This window comes from Artemia franciscana, chromosome 7, assembly GCF_032884065.1.
Source record: "Artemia franciscana chromosome 7, ASM3288406v1, whole genome shotgun sequence".
Classification (NCBI taxonomy): Eukaryota; Metazoa; Arthropoda; class Branchiopoda; order Anostraca; family Artemiidae; genus Artemia; species Artemia franciscana.
The window spans coordinates 11,091,601-11,109,624 of NC_088869.1; the positions used below are offsets into that span (position 1 = coordinate 11,091,601).

At 31.9% G+C, this 18,024-nt stretch overlaps 1 protein-coding gene across 6 annotated transcripts in view; it reads right to left on the reverse strand.

Moving 5' to 3' along the window:
- The window catches only part of LOC136028843 (sodium-independent sulfate anion transporter-like), a 120,267-nt gene that overhangs the window by 5,764 nt on the left and 96,479 nt on the right, over positions 1 to 18,024 (reverse strand). For all 6 annotated transcript variants that reach the window (XM_065706773.1, XM_065706771.1, XM_065706774.1 and 3 more), the window contains 2 exons: positions 14,221 to 14,366; positions 6,608 to 6,775 (listed from right to left, as the gene is read on the reverse strand). In XM_065706773.1, coding sequence (XP_065562845.1) covers positions 6,608 to 6,775; positions 14,221 to 14,366 — 314 coding nt within the window. The remainder of the gene's footprint in view (positions 1 to 6,607; positions 6,776 to 14,220; positions 14,367 to 18,024) is intronic.

The following is an 18,024-nucleotide window of genomic DNA, read 5'->3' on the forward strand; positions in this document are numbered from 1 at the left end:
GGGGCAGTAATGACTTTTTCCCTAGAGCCACATGTTTTTGTTTCGGATAGGAAAAGTATATCGATTTTGAATCTTTCCATCTCGTGCACGAGGAGGATTTGAGTAGTTTCATCTTTTGTGGATCGCATATTCCAGCAGCCATTGTTCAGTTTTAATTTAGTTTGCCCGATAGTGGTATTGGGCTTATCTATGGTTTTGGATCGCTTATTTTTCAAGTTTTGTGCCATGCTCGAAGTTGCGTCACCTGTCGGGAGTGCCGTAGCATGATTGGCTGGCTTACTTCTCGACACCAGCACCAATACGGTGGTGGCGTCGTATACTGGAGACGCCGTAGCCATATTCAAATTCTTACGAGGTCTGATATCCATTGATGTTTCCTGGGGATATGTTTAAACACAGAAACCCGAATCATTTAGGTCACCCAGAGCACGTTTGCTCTCATCTTGGTCGGCGTGGAGCTAAATGGTGTTTACACCCCTTCACCACTTTGAGCTGCGCTAAAGGGTTTTCACTGCTGTCTAGGGACGGAGAGTCAAGCCTTATTAGATACAATCCCCCCACAGCCGTGAGAAATGTAGCCTTAGCTAGGATCCTTTAATCCCAACCTAGAAACAGCAGAGGCTTTAGGAATAAGGAATTCAGGAATAGGTTCAATTATGGTACCCATACTGCTCATTTTAATAGAAGTGGTTACTTCACCCCCAATATTATAGCAAAACTCAATTCAGAATGAAACATAAGAAACATGAATGGCAAAATCAGTCATTATATGTTATTAAAAGGTGATATAGTTTTTTTGCCAGGTATATCTTCTTATACTCACAAATGATTGAATGAAAACTTCTAAGCTTCTTTTCACGGGGTATGGGGTAGGACAGTGACTAACAACCTTTCAAAATAGTTATTAACGCCACATTCAGTAACTTTTCATAACTAAGATGCAAATTGAAGATAAATGAATATAAAACCTTATCTTCATTTGTTATAATGAAGAAGTCGCAAGAATTAAAAATTGTTGTCAATATTATGTGAGCAAATATTTGTTACTAATCTCTTGTGGCAACTACAGCCGAATCGTTACGGCAAATCATCGGCAGTATGTGAATAACGGGAACTCTGTTGTGAATCTCTCTTTTGAATTTTATGGTCCAAAACCAAGCCAAATCATGTTGTTTTGTATAGGACTCAAATTTATACAAAAATTGTATTAAGATATAGTAAACACTATATTACTGTCTTATTTCTGGGAAAGATCTTAAGATATAGATAAGCATTTTTTTAAACGATTTGAATGATGTTTTGTATATTTTCGTAATCAACTCACACCAAAATTTCTCTCGTCTGTGATTTTCCTCACGTGTTTAACTGTGTTTCAGTTTTCAACTTATTGTTTCATGTGAGGTATTTTAGATATCTGCTGGATTGTTTTGGGTTTTTTTTTAGTCCAATTTTTAACTTCTCTCTGACCAATGGAAAATTGTGAACAAATATAAAACATGGTATCAACAAATATAAAATATGGTACAAACTTATTTAACAAACTCCCGTGGAGACACTTCCTTGATTCTTTTCATTTTGGAAAGTATCTAATTGTTATAATATACGTCTTTTTACAGCACTTAGATGAAAAAAAATCAACTGAGAGTAAGGAGCAGCAATAAATTTAAAACAAACAACAAATATTCCGTATATGAGGGGAGTTGCTCTTTTTCAATATCTAGGTCTTCAAGCTAAAGTCCCTTAGTACTGGTTAAAAATACCTTTTATTTTCCAGTTAAGAAAATAGTGTTTCAGGAGTCTTCCAAATAGAATTAGGACAAGAAACCAAATTTAAGCATAAAGAGCGAGGTGTTAAGAAATGGCAGCCCTAGTTTTATGCGTAATATTTTTTGTTTGTTTTATGTTTTAATGTTGCTCCTTAATTTACGTGAAAAATTTATTTTTCATAATTTAATTTCTTATCTTTTTTAAATAATGCCAGGAAATCTACTACATGGAAAAATTCCTCTTCCTCATGGATGTATTTTCTAGACAATTCTATTATGGGAAACTTACCCAGGACATTTCCCTTAATATTTCTAAGCGTAAAATTGAGTAAACAAAGAGAAAGGAAGAAATAAGAAGAATTTTGTATAGAAATTCTAGCCAATTCCCGAAGCGCAAAACTTTCCCTTTAGGATTCAAGCACTGCAAACTTCCCTCCCCAGGGAAGTTATCCCTATGAAAAATCCAACCAGCAGAAAAATTCCCCCTTTCGTACCTGAATAACGTATGCTTACTTCACAATAATAAATACTGTGCTTAAACAATGGGTAAATTTTGTAACTTAAAGACCTTTTCCCAGTAGCTCTGGGAGGAGAGGGGGTCATGATGTCTCAAAAAGCATTGTTACTAGACCTTTAAACTATGGTGAAAAAAATGGTTATCTCAAAATTTTGATCAGACGATTTTGAGATAAGGGCGTTGGAAGGGACCTATGTGCCCAAAGATATTTTGGTCACGTAGAGAGTGCACCGAAATTTTAATTTTCGTTCAAATGAGCCCTTTTTCAGTATTATAGGATGAGTGTATCGATAAGACATCCCTTGGAAAAAAAACAAAAAACATGCATTAGTGGTCTTTCTTTTGGAGAAAAAAATACAACATTCCACATTTTCGCAGATCAAAGCTTGTAACCTAGATACTAGGGTTCTCTGATACGCTGAATCCGATGATCTGATTTTTGTTAATATTCTACAAATTTTAAAGGGTATTTCCTATTTTTTTTCAAAAATGCTTCAAAATATTTTCCGGCTCGTAACTTTTGATGGGGGAGACCAAACTTAATGAAACTTATAAATTTGAAATCAGCATAAAAAGACAATTATTTTATATATCTATTTGGTGTAAATTTTTTGTTTTTTTAATTTTGGTTATTATTGAGGCGGGTCGCTCCTTACTTACAGGTCGTTACCAGGAACTTTTTGATTCTATATAATTTTGAACAATTACTGCTTGAGTAGAGGACAGGAGCTGAACGTGTTTTTTGAAATTTTTGATATCTTATAAAAAATTTTTCCTCTTAAGATAAATTAATTTAAATTTCTTCCACAATATAAGTTTTTTCAATAAAAAGTATAAAGACTTCCATTAAGCCAAGAATGAGCAGAAATAGAGTCAAATAATTTTCCAAGCGTAAAACTACGAAAAATAAATATCAATAAGTAAATGTCATATATAGTTTGCTCTTAATTGAAAGAAATGACCATTGATTGTCAGTTTAATTTACATACACTGACATTTATTCCTAAAAGTTTTGATAATATTTGATTTACTAAAATAAGAAAAGTGAAAACATTTAAACCATATTTTTTTTCAGTTAAGCAAAAATAATTTTCTGTTCTTAGGAAGGCATGGAGGTTATCAGCCCAACTCATGTCAATATTTGCTGGTTTTGAGTTTGACTGGGGTTTGACTATTTATTGTAGTTTCTGTTCGTTGTGGGTTTCATTTATTTATTGATAATCATTTATAGTAGTTTTGTGCCTGGAAGTTATTTGAATTTATTTCTGCTGATTCTTGGCTTAATGAAGCTGTTTACTTTTCTTGGAAAAGTAACTCAAAAGATACCTTCTGGAAGTACTTCGTTTTACTAAGTTATGATTTTGTATGCTTAGTCTTGCTCTTTTAATGATTGAGCTCTTTTCTTTGTCCATTTCAAAAGTACCCTTTTTTGAATGTATGATTGGACAAGTTTAATTATTCTTTCGTTGATTAGATTGTCTTTGGTAGCTTTTTTATAATTCTGAAGGTACATTTGTTTGAAACAGGTGGTTTCATAACTTTAGTTTTTCTGCATTATGGTTGGGCTTTTCAATGCTTTTCTTGTCTATTCCGAAGAAATATTATTTGAAAGATGTGGTTTAATATCTTTAGTTTTCGCTCTTTCGTCATTTGACTTGTCTCTACTTCCACTCTCTATTCCAAAGATACCTTGTTTGAAAAGTATAATTTGATATTGCCGTATTAACTTTGCAGCTCCATAGTTTGACCTTTCAGTAATTACCTTTTTCTGTTCCAAAAGTGGCTAGAAACAAAATGGTTTGAAAATGGAATGCATGAAAATTCAAAATAAAACTTGATTATAAAATGGATGAATTCCCAAATGACAAATAGGTAAAATAACTATCTGCTGCCTGAAATGAATTCATAATTTTTGATTGAATATAGAAAAAACAATCATTGCTACAACAACAGCGCATGAGCGTTTTCCAAGGTACTTTTTATAAGTAGGCCTACTTCACCAGATCGGTCAAAATCGATCAAGTTTATTCTTTGGCTCTACTCCCCTCCGAAAAAAACAACAACATAAAACTGAGTTTTTTTCGGTTCAATTAACAATCTAAAGATATTGTTTTCAAACCTAAAGATACTCTTTAGGTTACATAAGAAAATAGAAACGGAAATTAATTTGTTAGAGGCTAACTTTTAGCCTCCAAGTAAAATGCAATTTATTTTGCATTTTTATTCTTTGACTTGCATCTACTTTATCTATCTATTTTGAAGTTAGCTTGTTTGAAAGAAACGTAAATCTGCTGTTTTATTAATTTTCTAAGTCTCTTAGCCTCCTAGGGCACTTCTTTCCCCACATGACTTTCGTTAATTTCTTTCTGCTTTTTCTAATCTCTTAAAACTTGAATTTAATTTTGGATGTTTAGCATTGCCTATGGAAGAAAACTTTACTATATTTGAGAGTGAACGATCTAAACTGGAGATAAAATTTAACTCTTAAAATTTGGGCTTCTTCTTTTAGAATGGAGTAATTAGGGTCTGTTTGACCAAATGGGACGTTCTTTAGTAAAGCCACTCAATCAACTTTTTAAAATGGTCCTCCAATTAGGCCATCCTTAAACCAAACCCGTTTACTGCTAATTTCCAACCTTAATAAAAATTTTGGTGCATGTTACGCTTCAGTTTTCCAAAAAAATAAATCAATCGAAAAATCATTTCTAAATTGGACAATTCATTAGCACTACTATATTTCGTAGACACAGCGTCATTCTGGAAGATTTTCTAGCAAACAGATAATAGTATACTTCGTTCAGTGTATTACAAATTTGCGAATTATTTGCTTGATTTACCCCTTTGAACTAAAACTTCAGCATTAAGCCACAAATATAAAATAACTGACCCAAAATAGTTATTTAAAATCGTTTTTTTTTAAACTTAACTACAGAATTAGTTTATGTCGATGGGAAAACATTCTTATACAGTGATTTTTATTTTATTTTACCATATTTTGTCCTTTTCTCTATTTTGCATTCTGTCTCGGTGGAAACTTTCGTTTTGCCTGAAGAGTTAGAAATGCATAAAAAAGAAGTAAATAAATATGTGTATTATTGTCCAATCCTTTTGACTCTTCAACCTTCGGTGGAAGAATGAAAATAAAATGAGAGCAAAGCATCCTTGGTCAAAACCTAGATTCCTGGTCCCTTAATGTCAGTAAAGAGTTGTTTCTAGACTTAGCAATTTTACTGTGGCTTGTATTATACATGGAAAAGACATTAAACGGGTATTCTTCTAGTTTTAACTGAGTAACATGTCACAGTTCTTGAAAAAATTGACCAAAACGTCCTGTTTAGGATATTTTGGAATTTTTTTCTTTATTCTTATTGACCAATAGAAAAAACAGTGCAAAAGCTTCATGTGCTTGAAAAGAGTCGTTTGGCACATATACAATGATCCAACCAGTTCTAAATTCCCATTCAGCCTGTAACTTTCTTCAGCTATCGTTACTTTTCTGGCGTAGATGGGGAGGGTAGCACTTATGTTGATCTGCGAGAAAGAAATGTCCCTTACATTTCTAGAATATCAGTTTTGGGTCTACTGAGAACTTTATCTAAGCCTTGAGGTTATATCTCATCAACTTTTCGTTAGTCCAGACTTTAATCTCCTTTTAATATTTTACGCAGAATAACTTATTTGTTTTTCAATTATTTTGTTTCCTTGGGGGTAGCATATTTTCTTGTTTCTTTTCTTACTATTTTTTTCATGCAAGTACTGGTGTCCTTCAATGACAATTTCTTGTGTTTTCTAGCACTTTTTACACCGCCTTTTCCTCTTATTTGAGCTGCAGCTTGGTTTTTTCTCAGGGCCCGACGTGATCAGGATAAGTGACCCCGGCTCTTTGCGCTTATTGATACATGTCTGGGAATCATCCGATATTCTTTTTCCTTCTTGAAGCCACGACGCTTCATGCGACGTTACGTCTTCGTAACGTCGCAATACACTTTTCTTGACGGAGGTTCAACTATTTTCCATATTGGAGGTAACAGCTGCATCAAACACATTTTAAGATTTAAATCTATCAATTACGCATGGTAAAAATTGTCTATTATAAATTAGCAATAAAATTTACAAAAATAATAGAGTGGAGGGACAATGGTGGAATTTATAAATATTTGAAATTCAAAAATTGGCTTGAGTTGTCCATTAAAACTTTTAGGAGATTGTGGAGAGAGAATTTTTAGCAAAACATCAAATGATTTTTTTTTATTTTATTTGAATTTACAAACTTGTCATTAGGTTAAACTTACATTATTTACATTATGAAGAAAATCAAATTTACCTTAGCAGTAGCAAAGTCTAACCGATTGACAAAAGCTAGATCAAAAATTACTGTTGTAACCTTTTCTTCTTTGGAAATGGCTTTTTTGACAAGATTAATGAAATAATCAGCTGCTGGGAACACCAGACTTTCACGGGGCATAACCAAAATGATTGTTCCATCCTCTTTCTGTAAATAAAAAGAGATTGATTGCACCATATTGAAAACTTAAGTTACAAAAAAAATAGCTAACATTGTGATTATAATATTGGATTGACACAGTGGTGTCTGAAATCATATAACTTGACATTAATATTATCAACTTTATTCTTATCAAATATTGCCATTTTTACACAACTGTTTGCCAAACTGGGTAGCTGCTTGTTTTTTAAATAAATCAGTGAAAATAAATTTGTACTGCTTTAATTCGTAAGAACTATCTCAACGTTTTATCGTGGCTGACTGCTATGAATATTTTCCTTTATTTCCAGTGCCGCTTTGTACCGAAAATACTGTTTTCAACACATCAAAAGTTCTTATTGATATTTACAGTTCAATTTATAATTTACAATAAATTCTAATTTTCATTTCTAATTTAGCATAGTCGAAGAGGTTACTGCTCCAACATATATGTCTTCTAACATTAAGTTTTGCTTTCTTGAACTGGGGTGTGTGATCTGCTCAAAACCTTCAAAATTTGATTTTCTATGACATATAAAACATAAATTTGTTTTAACAATTTGATGTTTTAACAATATGTTTGGCTACAGAGGGTGTTGAAAGACATTTAAAATATTGTGTTACTGATAAATTTGATATGTATATTAAATAATTAGCTTTTCACGGCGATTTAAGATATTCAAAAGTAGTCGAGTTTGACGTTTCATATCAACAGCACAGATCTACACATGGAGAAAATGCCCCCAAAGAAAAAGCTCATCTTCAAACTTTTAGGGTGGTTCTAAAATTTTGTTATTAAAATCATGGACTTTTATTAAGAAAAAAAAAACTAAAAGTGAGACTGTCTATTTATGTTTGAGTATTTGTGAGTTTCTTAGCATAGACTAGTGTACATCTAATTGACAAGATTGTCCTAAAAAGCAAAGGAAAGGTAGTTTTTATTATATTTGAGAGTTTTAGTCGATAATTGAGTGCTTAGCCAAAAAGTATTTATGCCAGAAGTGGCATTTCTTATATATATTTTTCTGGCAACGACCCAACGCTTAAACTCAACGATGGTAAATTTGATGGCGATTTGAAATTTTGAGAATGAAAATCAAGAACAATTTCTTCCAAGTACCATTCAAGTACCATCAAGTACCATTTGCGATTCAGACTGGGACTGTTTGTGACTTTGAATACTTTTGAAATCAATTAAAAATACTTGTGATTGATACTGCAATTATTAGCAACTGCAATAATAGCTGCTAAAACCTGGCATTATTTTTTATTGCAATTTAAATACCTTACATCTCTGTTTTTGAGTAATTTCATATGAGTTTGACTACTTGTGACTGTGAATGCAAATAACTGTGTCTTTAACTGAAAATACTACCACAGCTACTACGATTACAACCGTGACTATTATTACATTTACTTATGACACAACACCCAGCAGCACCCAGCACGTCAAAGGTATAGGTAAGCTATTCTAAATGGTCAGACACAAAGAGAGGTGGACGATACCTCTGTCTCATCTGCAATATATCAAAAATATCGGATGACACAAAGTTTAAAGTATTAGCGAATGTAAGTATTAACTAAAAATGCATATATTAGGGATATTGGATTAAGCTTATTAAAAACAGCAAGAAATATTTAAATATTTAACAAAATCTTCAATACTTCATTCAAAAAATACTTCAACTTAGTCTCCTCCATAAGGCTCTATGGTTAAATAAAGGGGAGAATCAAAACAAAAAATTAAGCAAATACATCCATAAAATATTTCTTAAATAATGCACTCACGCCATATGCCAAAATCATCTCTCTCTCCCAGAAAAATCCAAGCTAGGCGTAGGAGTCATATTTGATTCCATCTACACATATAAACAGCAGGCCAGATTTAAAGACATCAGTTTCTCAGAAAAAAGGGGAAGCCTTAATTATTGGCAAGAAGTAAACAAATTTTTGAGACTACAGTGGCAAATCATGGTAAAGCATAAAATTCCAAAAAAAGAAGAAAGCGAGGTTGTTTTAAGGTTTAGTTTTTTATATTTTTATCAGTTTTATTTTGCACAGAGGACGGTCAAGCGATTGTCTTGAACAAAATGAATCCATAATTTTTCATCGTTTTCGCTGACTGTTTATTGTTCGCCCTTTTATTTTTTCTTTGCAACTTTATGTTTTATTAGCAAGAAATTCACAAACATACTTTTTGAATATCCCAAATGGTTTGCGGTCCCGTACAAACGGCAGAAGGGTGTTCCAAATTATGTTAGAAACTATCAGAGGATTAAAGTCATATAGTGCTGATGGAGTATAAGATTTCGATAAATTTTTTGGACTCCAGAAATAATTAGTCAATTTCTTAGAAATAGAAGTTATGCTGCTACAGATGTCAGCAGGAGGCTGGCCATCCAACCTCATAAAAATTGAAAGAAGTGCGAGACAAAAAACAAAGAAATTTCAAGTAAAGCAAGGTTTCATTCTAACTCGCAAGAGGGCTCATTCTAACGGAAATGAAAAGGTCTAGTGCCCTTTTTAAGTGACTAAAAAAAATGGGGGACATAGGCCCCCTCCCACGCTCATTTTTTCCCAAAGTCAACAGATCAAAATTTTGAGATAGCCATTTTGCTCCACATAGTCAAAAACCATAATAATTATGTCTTAAGGAATGACTTGCTCCCAAAAATACCTGGGGGAGGGGCGGCAAGTTACAAACTTTGACCAGTGTTCACATGCAGTATTGGTTATTGGGAAGTGTGAAGACGTTTTCAGGGAGATTTTTCTGTTTGGGGGTGGAGTTCAGGGAAACGGGCTATGAGGGAGGATTTTTTCTCGGAGGAATATGTCATGGGGGAGGAAAAATTCAATGAAAAGGGTGCAGGATTTTCCAGCATTGCTATAATAAAACAATGAAAAAATAAACATGAAAACGTTTTTCAATTGAAAGTAAGGAGTAGCACTGAAGATTAAAACGAACACAGATAATTACGCATATGAGAGGTTCAAAAATACTTTAGCATAAAGAGTGAGGTATTTATGAGGAGATAAATACCACACTCTTTATGCTAAAGTATTTCTAGTAATTTCAACTATTTATTCTACGGCCTTTCTGATTCAGGGGTCATTCTTAAAGAATTGGGACAAAATTTGCGATTTAGTGTAAAGAGCGTGGTATTAACGGAGGGTAAAATGCCCCTCATATACATAATAAAAATATAAGAATATAAAAGTTTGTTACGTAAGTTAATTCTTAAGTTACGTCTATTTTTTACTAATAAAAACTTTCGTTACAAATTAAAAGTTCTAGTGGCCTTCTTAAGTAACCAAAAATTGGAGGGCAACTAGGCCTCCTTCTCACCCCTTATTTCTCAAAGTCGTCTGATCAAAACTGAGAGAAAGCCATTTAGCCAAAAAAGAATAAATATGCCGGAGAGCCAAAATAAACATGCATTAGTTCAAAAACTTTCAGAAATTAAAGAAAAAAACTAGTTTTTTTTAACTGAAAATGAGGAGTGACATTAAAACTGAAAACGAACAAAAATTACTCCGTATATGAAAAGGGTCGTCCCCTCCACAATCCTTACTCTTTACGCTTAAGTTTGACTCTTTGCCACAATTCTACTCTTTAAAACAATTAAAAGCTTTAGCGTAAAGAGCGAGGGATTGCGGAGGGGAAAACCCTTTGAATATACGGAGTAATTTTCTGTTCGGTTTAAGTTTTAATGTCGCTCCTTACTTTCTGTTATCAAAACAAGTTTTTTATTTAATATATTAAAAAGACAATAAGAACATTAATTTTGTCAAACTTATGTATTAGCAGCATCTTAGATACGGCTTATGGTGTTCAGCGGAAGTACCAAACAAATAGATTCAAAGTAAATAGAGGTTGTCAAAATAATGTTGGCAATATTTTGGGGAAAGTAAGGGGGCTGAACTAAAATTGTATGAAAAATGTATAGGGCAATGTTAGAGTAAATCAAAAGACACTAGTTGCATACAGGTAATAAGAAGAGAGTGTCGATAATATCTTAAGAATAGCTAGGACAATAAACTTGAGTTTTCAGGGAATATTCGGAGAGATGTTGAACTAAATAAATAGTAATAAGAAAATATGCATCCAGGTTGTTAAAATATCCATAAAATATTCATTCGCACGGAAACCTCACAGCCAGTTTCCTTGCAACGCCAAATGATCATCTAGAAGTTTTAAATGTAGCGGCTAAAGCAGGCACAAACGAAAAACATTGAGTGACATCGTTGACAGCTATGAACGTTGAGATTCTATATTCATTTATAACTCACATTTTGAAGATACTAAACAATTGTAGACTTGATTTCAAATTAAAAAATAATAATAATCATATTGGCCTCAACTAAAGTCAACTTTCAGATCAGGCTGAACAATATAAGAAGTAAAAGTACAACCCAAATTTTCCGTTCTTAATTATATAAGCCTTAAAAACAAGAGTAATATTCATTATGATATCCCTCAATAATCGATTTATGAAAAAAAATATGTCTGGAAGTAGATTCTTAGAAACTTTCTGTTGCATAGTCTCTTCAAAAATAGTAAAGAGCATTATCAAAACTTAATATGAGTGGAAATATTATTATCTAATGATTAAAGTTTCCAAGCAAGCACATTCTAATAAATTTCTTATAAACCAAATTGAGAATAATAAAAAAATATCTCTAATATGAATTTTACACTGAATTCTGAAAATTCCCAGGAATGTAAACGCTGACTTTCCTTTCAATAGACCTTTTCAGTCAATTTCATTATTATTAAATTTAATTTTTTCTCATTGCTTTTATTTTGAAAAACTTAAGCAAACTCTTCAAAATACGTACAATTTCCAATAAAATAACAAGAACGCAAATGATCTTGGAAGGATCATGGTTGGAAGAGTGCAATAGCCAAACTCCTACTTAGCTAAAATAAAAACTAAGGCTTTGCTTCTTTAAAATTTGACTTGAGCATTCATTTGAAATTTAACATGTCTTAGACTTTGCTTATCAGCCTTATCAGTATATATCTTGGGTCGAGAACTCTCGGGCCGCATGTGACCTCGTCGCAACGCAACTGAAAGATAATTATACACAAAATACATATACACAACAGACTGAAAAGGGGACGCTATCTAGCATTTTTGAAAAAATCTGTAAACACCATTTAGCATAGTTACTTTGAAGTTCATCCGTTCAGACGGATTATTTTAGTATTTTATGATTTATTGTTTTTGAATAAACTTACTTTAAAGTTTGGAATATACCCCCCAAAAATTTCCCTTATATTTCCATTTATTATATTTATTTATTATTTTTATTATATATATTTCCATTGGCCATTTTACAACAACATAGTATCCGACAAAGGTGTGAAATCGTAACTATAAGACTTATTGAAGGGGTTATATAATAAAATATTAACGTTAAAATACCCTATCGGGAATATGTCTATGATCGGTAAGACCACGAAGGTGAGGTCATTAGGTGATATTGTATTTCATATTTAACAAAATCAATGTGAACTCTATTCATGGAGGTTGTCAAAAGGGCATACGAACAATATCTGAAGAATAGTTAAAAGCAATAAATCGAACCTTAGAGGGCTACTACAAATTCTACTTTTGGAATTAGTACTACTGTTATTAGGACCTTTTCAGTTTGTGACTTGTTTTAACTGATTAAATTTGTCAGTACTTGCAACTTCAAATACTTGTGACTGTGGCTGATTGCTTTTGAAACTTCAAGTACTTGTAACTACAATTGCCAGTACATGTGACTTTGATTGTATCAACTAGTTTCCTAAAGCAAACAAAAAAGGTCATCCCACTGAACAGGAGCAGTGCCAAAGAGGCAGGGATAGAGTGGCTTGTAAGATTCATAAGAATAAATAGATATAGATGTGCCTGGGATTTTGGATATTTAACTGATTTGATGAAAGAACTGAATATACTTATTTTCATGCAAAATATTAATTATTATACCAGTTGTATTCAGATTTTGAGGCTTTTGAAATAAAACCAACATTATTAATCAACCTTATCAATGAAATAAAGCTCGATCATTTTCCGATTAGCAAGGAAGCAGTAGAAGAAGCTTATTTAAATTTTGTTTGGCAGAATACTAAAATGAATAGTGCATTACTACAACTACAAACTGAGTTTGAAAACCGTTATGCCGATTTCAAAATGATCTCACGCAAGCTGGATAATTCTCAGAAGACCTTACGCAGTAGTTGTCAATAATGGTATCAAGTGATTTGTAGGTCAACACAGTTGATTTACAAAGTGATACCATACTTAAGATAGCTTTTAAAGAAAAAAGGTGGATTTTTATGGATGTTTGCCCTCTGAATACTACACGGATTTAAAAAGGTTTGTTCAGCAAATAATTACTACTTGGTATTACATATATTTTTGAATAAAAGTTTTCAATTCTGACTTATAGAAAAAAACACTGTTCCCGGTTATTGGATATAGCGTATACATTTAGGCGCAATACTAAACGTCTCTAAACACAAATGCAAGCTAACTTTAAAAAATTGCAATTCAAATGCAACAACAAAAGTCTCATTTATTGTACTGACTATAAATAATGTCATAAAATGTCCAGTTAGTGTTGTAATTTCAACCTAAACTATTTGTATATAAATAGAAGATATACTCTAATCATTATGGTATACATACAACAACATAATACAGTGTAACTACATTTAACCTAAGTGCGGCCCGCGTATTATCTCCACCGAAAATGTTGGCCCTTCTACAACAAAACTTGCCAATCCAAGGTGTGCATTATCTTCGTTTCAGAAAAATATGATAATTTCTTATAATTTTCTTAGGTTTACCCTAAGTCTTCGAAAGAATTTTATGGTTGTTTTTTCTTTGAATTACTATAATAGGAAAGGGTTTTTAGAGCCTATAAAAGTTCACCAAAACAGATCAAACCCATAAAAATTGCCCATTAATCAGAATCATTCTTAAGTATCATGTCATTTGTTGACTACGATATTTTATCTGTAAATTTAAAATCTAATTTAATTTGATTATTATTCCTTACTCCTGTCCTAATAAAAAGATCGTTCCTGTAAGTTATAGTCCTAAGTATCAAAGGATTAAGATTCATCGAAGATGCTATGAAATTGTAGGTCTTAGATTGTACATTTTATTACTGTAATGAGTTTACACTAAGAGTATGACAATATTAGAAAATTCAATGAAATAAGAAAATAGAAATTATTTTTTGACATTGTGGTGTTCATTTTCTAGTATGTTTTAGTTGTTAATTTAGTATGTTTTAGTTGTTAATCCCATTTCACAACAAACAACGCATGGTTTATTTGCCTATTAGAATTTTTTTTTATTTTGACCTAAATTTAAGACCTTCGATTTGGTAAAATTAAATTTCAAGCCAGATATCCAAAATTTGGAAACAATGTGAGTATTTGTTAAAATACTTACATGAGTTGCTTTAATTTCAATGGTTGGTCTAGCCTTTGCAAATGACATAATGAGTATGTGAACAACAGTGCCGACTATGATTCCCAAATCTAAGCCAAAAAAGAGCCCAGCAAAGAACGTCGTGCCAAATGGGATCAAATCTGACTCTTTGAAAATAAACAGAAACATAACAGCGATTAAATTGATGTCATTCGGGTCAACAGACAAGTTTGTTAACACAAAATAGTGGAGCGTTAATATTGAAATGTCTAAATTATTATGTGAAAGTTGGAATAGCACCAAAAAAAGAGGTTGAGTTCAAAATTTTATAAAATATCAATCATAAAATATCAAATCTTTGTCATGATATTTTATGATGGTAGAGTTAGAACCATAAATACAGACAAACCAGTTTTTTTATAATTTCCATTCTTATATTAAATTTTACAAATAAGGTTTTGTGGTAGGCCTTATGTAAACTGGAAGTGTATGGTATAGGTTTTAGCTTTAATTTAATTGAGAAAAGCATTTAAAATTAATGACTAATAATTTATTGTGAAATTTTAGCTGTCTTGATACCTTGAAATTGAATATGTTAACAATTTTCTGAGAGAATTGATCTTTATAGAGTAAAACGGAGCAGGAGCAAAATACAAAAGAATAAGGTTTGGAAAACGCAGACTTATTTTAATTAGATGTCTAATACCTTAATGAATACATATTTAGCCCATAAGAGGGGCTGGTTAGGGTATTTTCTTTTAATCCTAACTTCTGTCTTTTTCAAAAATACACTTTTGTAATAGAATATTAAAGCTGGTCACCTTGCCATAGAATCTTTCACCAACAATCGACTTGTTCAATCCTAATTATGAATTTGAAGACTTAGATTAAAAATCTGAATAAGTAGATATTTACTAGCTATCATTGTAAGCCCTTTTCAATAAGAAAATTAGGAAAGGTCCAGTATGAATATATTGTTTTATGTTTAAAATAAGGGCTAGTTTTTGACTTTTCTTAGAATAAAACAAAGTAAAGAACTCACTGCCTTATCTGTCTTATCAAAAACTATTGCAGATTCTTTCATACTATTTGGTCTTGTATAGCTACAAATGAGTGTGCTACCAAAATAATGAGGTTTTGACCAAAAATCGCATGATGTTCGCATCAAAAATTCGCATGATCGCATGATCGTATGATCCAGATTTCTTAAGTTATTTTTAAAGCACTGACATTATACTTCAGAAAAGTGATTTTTTCAAGCACACATTTATTAAAATATAAATTTTATATATCCCAAATATACATGTGTTATATTATTTTGTATGTGAAAGTAAATTTTTGTAAAAATAAATTATATAAATACTTAATAACTTTATACTAAGAAAATAGAGCAAATTCTTTTCAAATATAACTTTTAACATATTTTTGTGATGTTTCATTGCCCTGGCAAAATAGAACAAGACAAAAAGTGAGACATGTCAAATCTTACTAATTTTTTTTTTGCTATGCCATTTATCGGATATAAAGGTTTCGATTGATCTTTTTTCTTTGAAGCCCACATTAATGAGGTTTCAGGTTGCTTTTTTGAAATTTACTTAACTGCATTCGAGCATACTCTTTTAATTTTAAGATTAACGTATATAATAATTGACCATTTCTTAATCAGCTTTGGGCACAGCATATTCAATTAACAAATTTTAAATTTTCAAGCGCATTTCTTAATATTACTTTACATAAAATTTTATTCTTTACTTGAAAGATGCTTTAGATAGTGTAAGTATGAAATGCATTTATTATGCATCGTGAGGCATAATGTATGTGAGGCATATTGTGATGTACAGGATTTCGAGAAAAATGATTTTACTTTTATAACACCTGCAAATGACAAAGAGGAAATAACTATTTCGAATTTTCATATTAACCGGCTAAGTTACCATATGCTGCTCTAGGCTGCTACAATATGCCACAATATTATACTCTATTGACAGTCTTAGCAAGGTCAAATAACAATAGCCTGATGTTGTTCTCGCTATAATGAAAAATCTAATGACATTAGTAAGAAAGAGTTTAAGAGGATAAATACACCCGACAAAATGATGATAAATGTCCAGCTAATTTCACTTCAAGATAAAATTAGGTATATCGTCAGGACCCATGGATTTGGTCAGATGAAGATGACACAGATTACAATGTACCCTAGGGGTGGAACATTTCAAAGCAAAAGGACATTGATATTTCAATTAGGAAAATAATGAGTTTCTTTAACGGCTGTTTTTAGATATTAGAAGTTGCTAAAATATTGAGCAAGAGAGTTTTCATTGAAATTTAGGAAAGGGAATTAAGATCTTTTAGTTTGTGGCTTGCATTTTGAACAATTTTTTACCTGCTCTAAGTTGAAATATTTAAAGCTTTTAAGTGAATTAATCTCTGTGCTGAACCTGTGATTGCCTGAACATCCAAACTCCTTTTTAAAGGCTTTTGTGAAATAAAGAATCTTCTTTTTACTCTCATAGAGTAGCCATTACTTTTTGCCCTTATTTTGCTTGGATAGCCTTTTTTGCAGTGGATGTTGAATTCAACTGTTTCAATCTGTCCTTCCTGGACAGCTGGATCTGTGTCCGTCAGATAAAACTTGCGACACAGTCAAAAAGTGACTTGCAGCTACTTTTACAGCTTTTTCTTAGGAATTTATAAAGAGCAGAGTTGCTACTGATGATTGAAACCTACCGTAATTGATAGAACAAATATACAGGGAAATTTTTGTAAAACATTGGACTGACACGGAGTATTTACAATTAGAGTGCAAGAACTGGAGGTAATTATATTATAATAAATATGAAACGGGCGTAAATGAAGCACGTGACTGAGAAAAAGTTATCTTTTATTGCATATTATCCAACTGTGAGCATAAAATAAAGCCCTAACACAAGTTTTTACAAACGGTTAGGATCTTAAAATGAATGAAAAAGCTGACTAAGGCCACACTGCCTTTCGATCAAAGAAAGCAAGATAAAATAATAAGGAAACTAGCTAATGCAGTAAATTTAACGAAACTATATAAATAGACTTTACATTTCAAAGTCTTCATTGGAAATATACAGTACAAAATAAATTAATGTAAACCAATTTAGCCTAAAAAAATATACTTTTAAGACTAAATTCCATAAGTAAATTTTGAATTTTTCTCAGTTCCACCGCCACTTTTCACTTTACAAGGATTGAGCCAAAGCCTTTATGCAGGCATGCTATCTTGAGTGGATTTGAAATTGGAGCTATTTTTTAAAGCAATCAAGTAAAAACAATAAGTTTGTTTCTTACCAAAAGTGAGAAGGGATATTAAAACTTAAAACAAATAGAAATGTCTTCGCATAATAGACAAGATACACATTTTTCTTCCCTCGCTGTTAGAGTCCTTAGAATTTTTTCTGAGCAATTCTCACACAAATTAAATTATCTCTGTGCTTGAAGACTTCGTGAAGTGGGCCAAAATTTAAAAGCTTGGTCAAAGAAAAGAGGGTCAAATAATGGGAAGTATTTCTCATATACGTTATATATTTTGCTCTTTAAAGGTGTTAGTGTGGCTCCTTACTTTCAGTTGAAATATATCTTTAATTTTTGACTGTTTTAAAATCATGCCAATGAATTCCATAACTTTTGTGTAAATTTCCCCTGGGAAATATTCTCTGGAAGCTTTCCTCCCTAAGGAAACTGTGTCTGTTCATATCTTTTGAACGGGTTTAACACTGAACTAAACGAATAAAGCGAAAATTATTTGAAATCGGCGTGAAAAGCAAATATTTTTAATGCATTAATTGGAATCAAGAT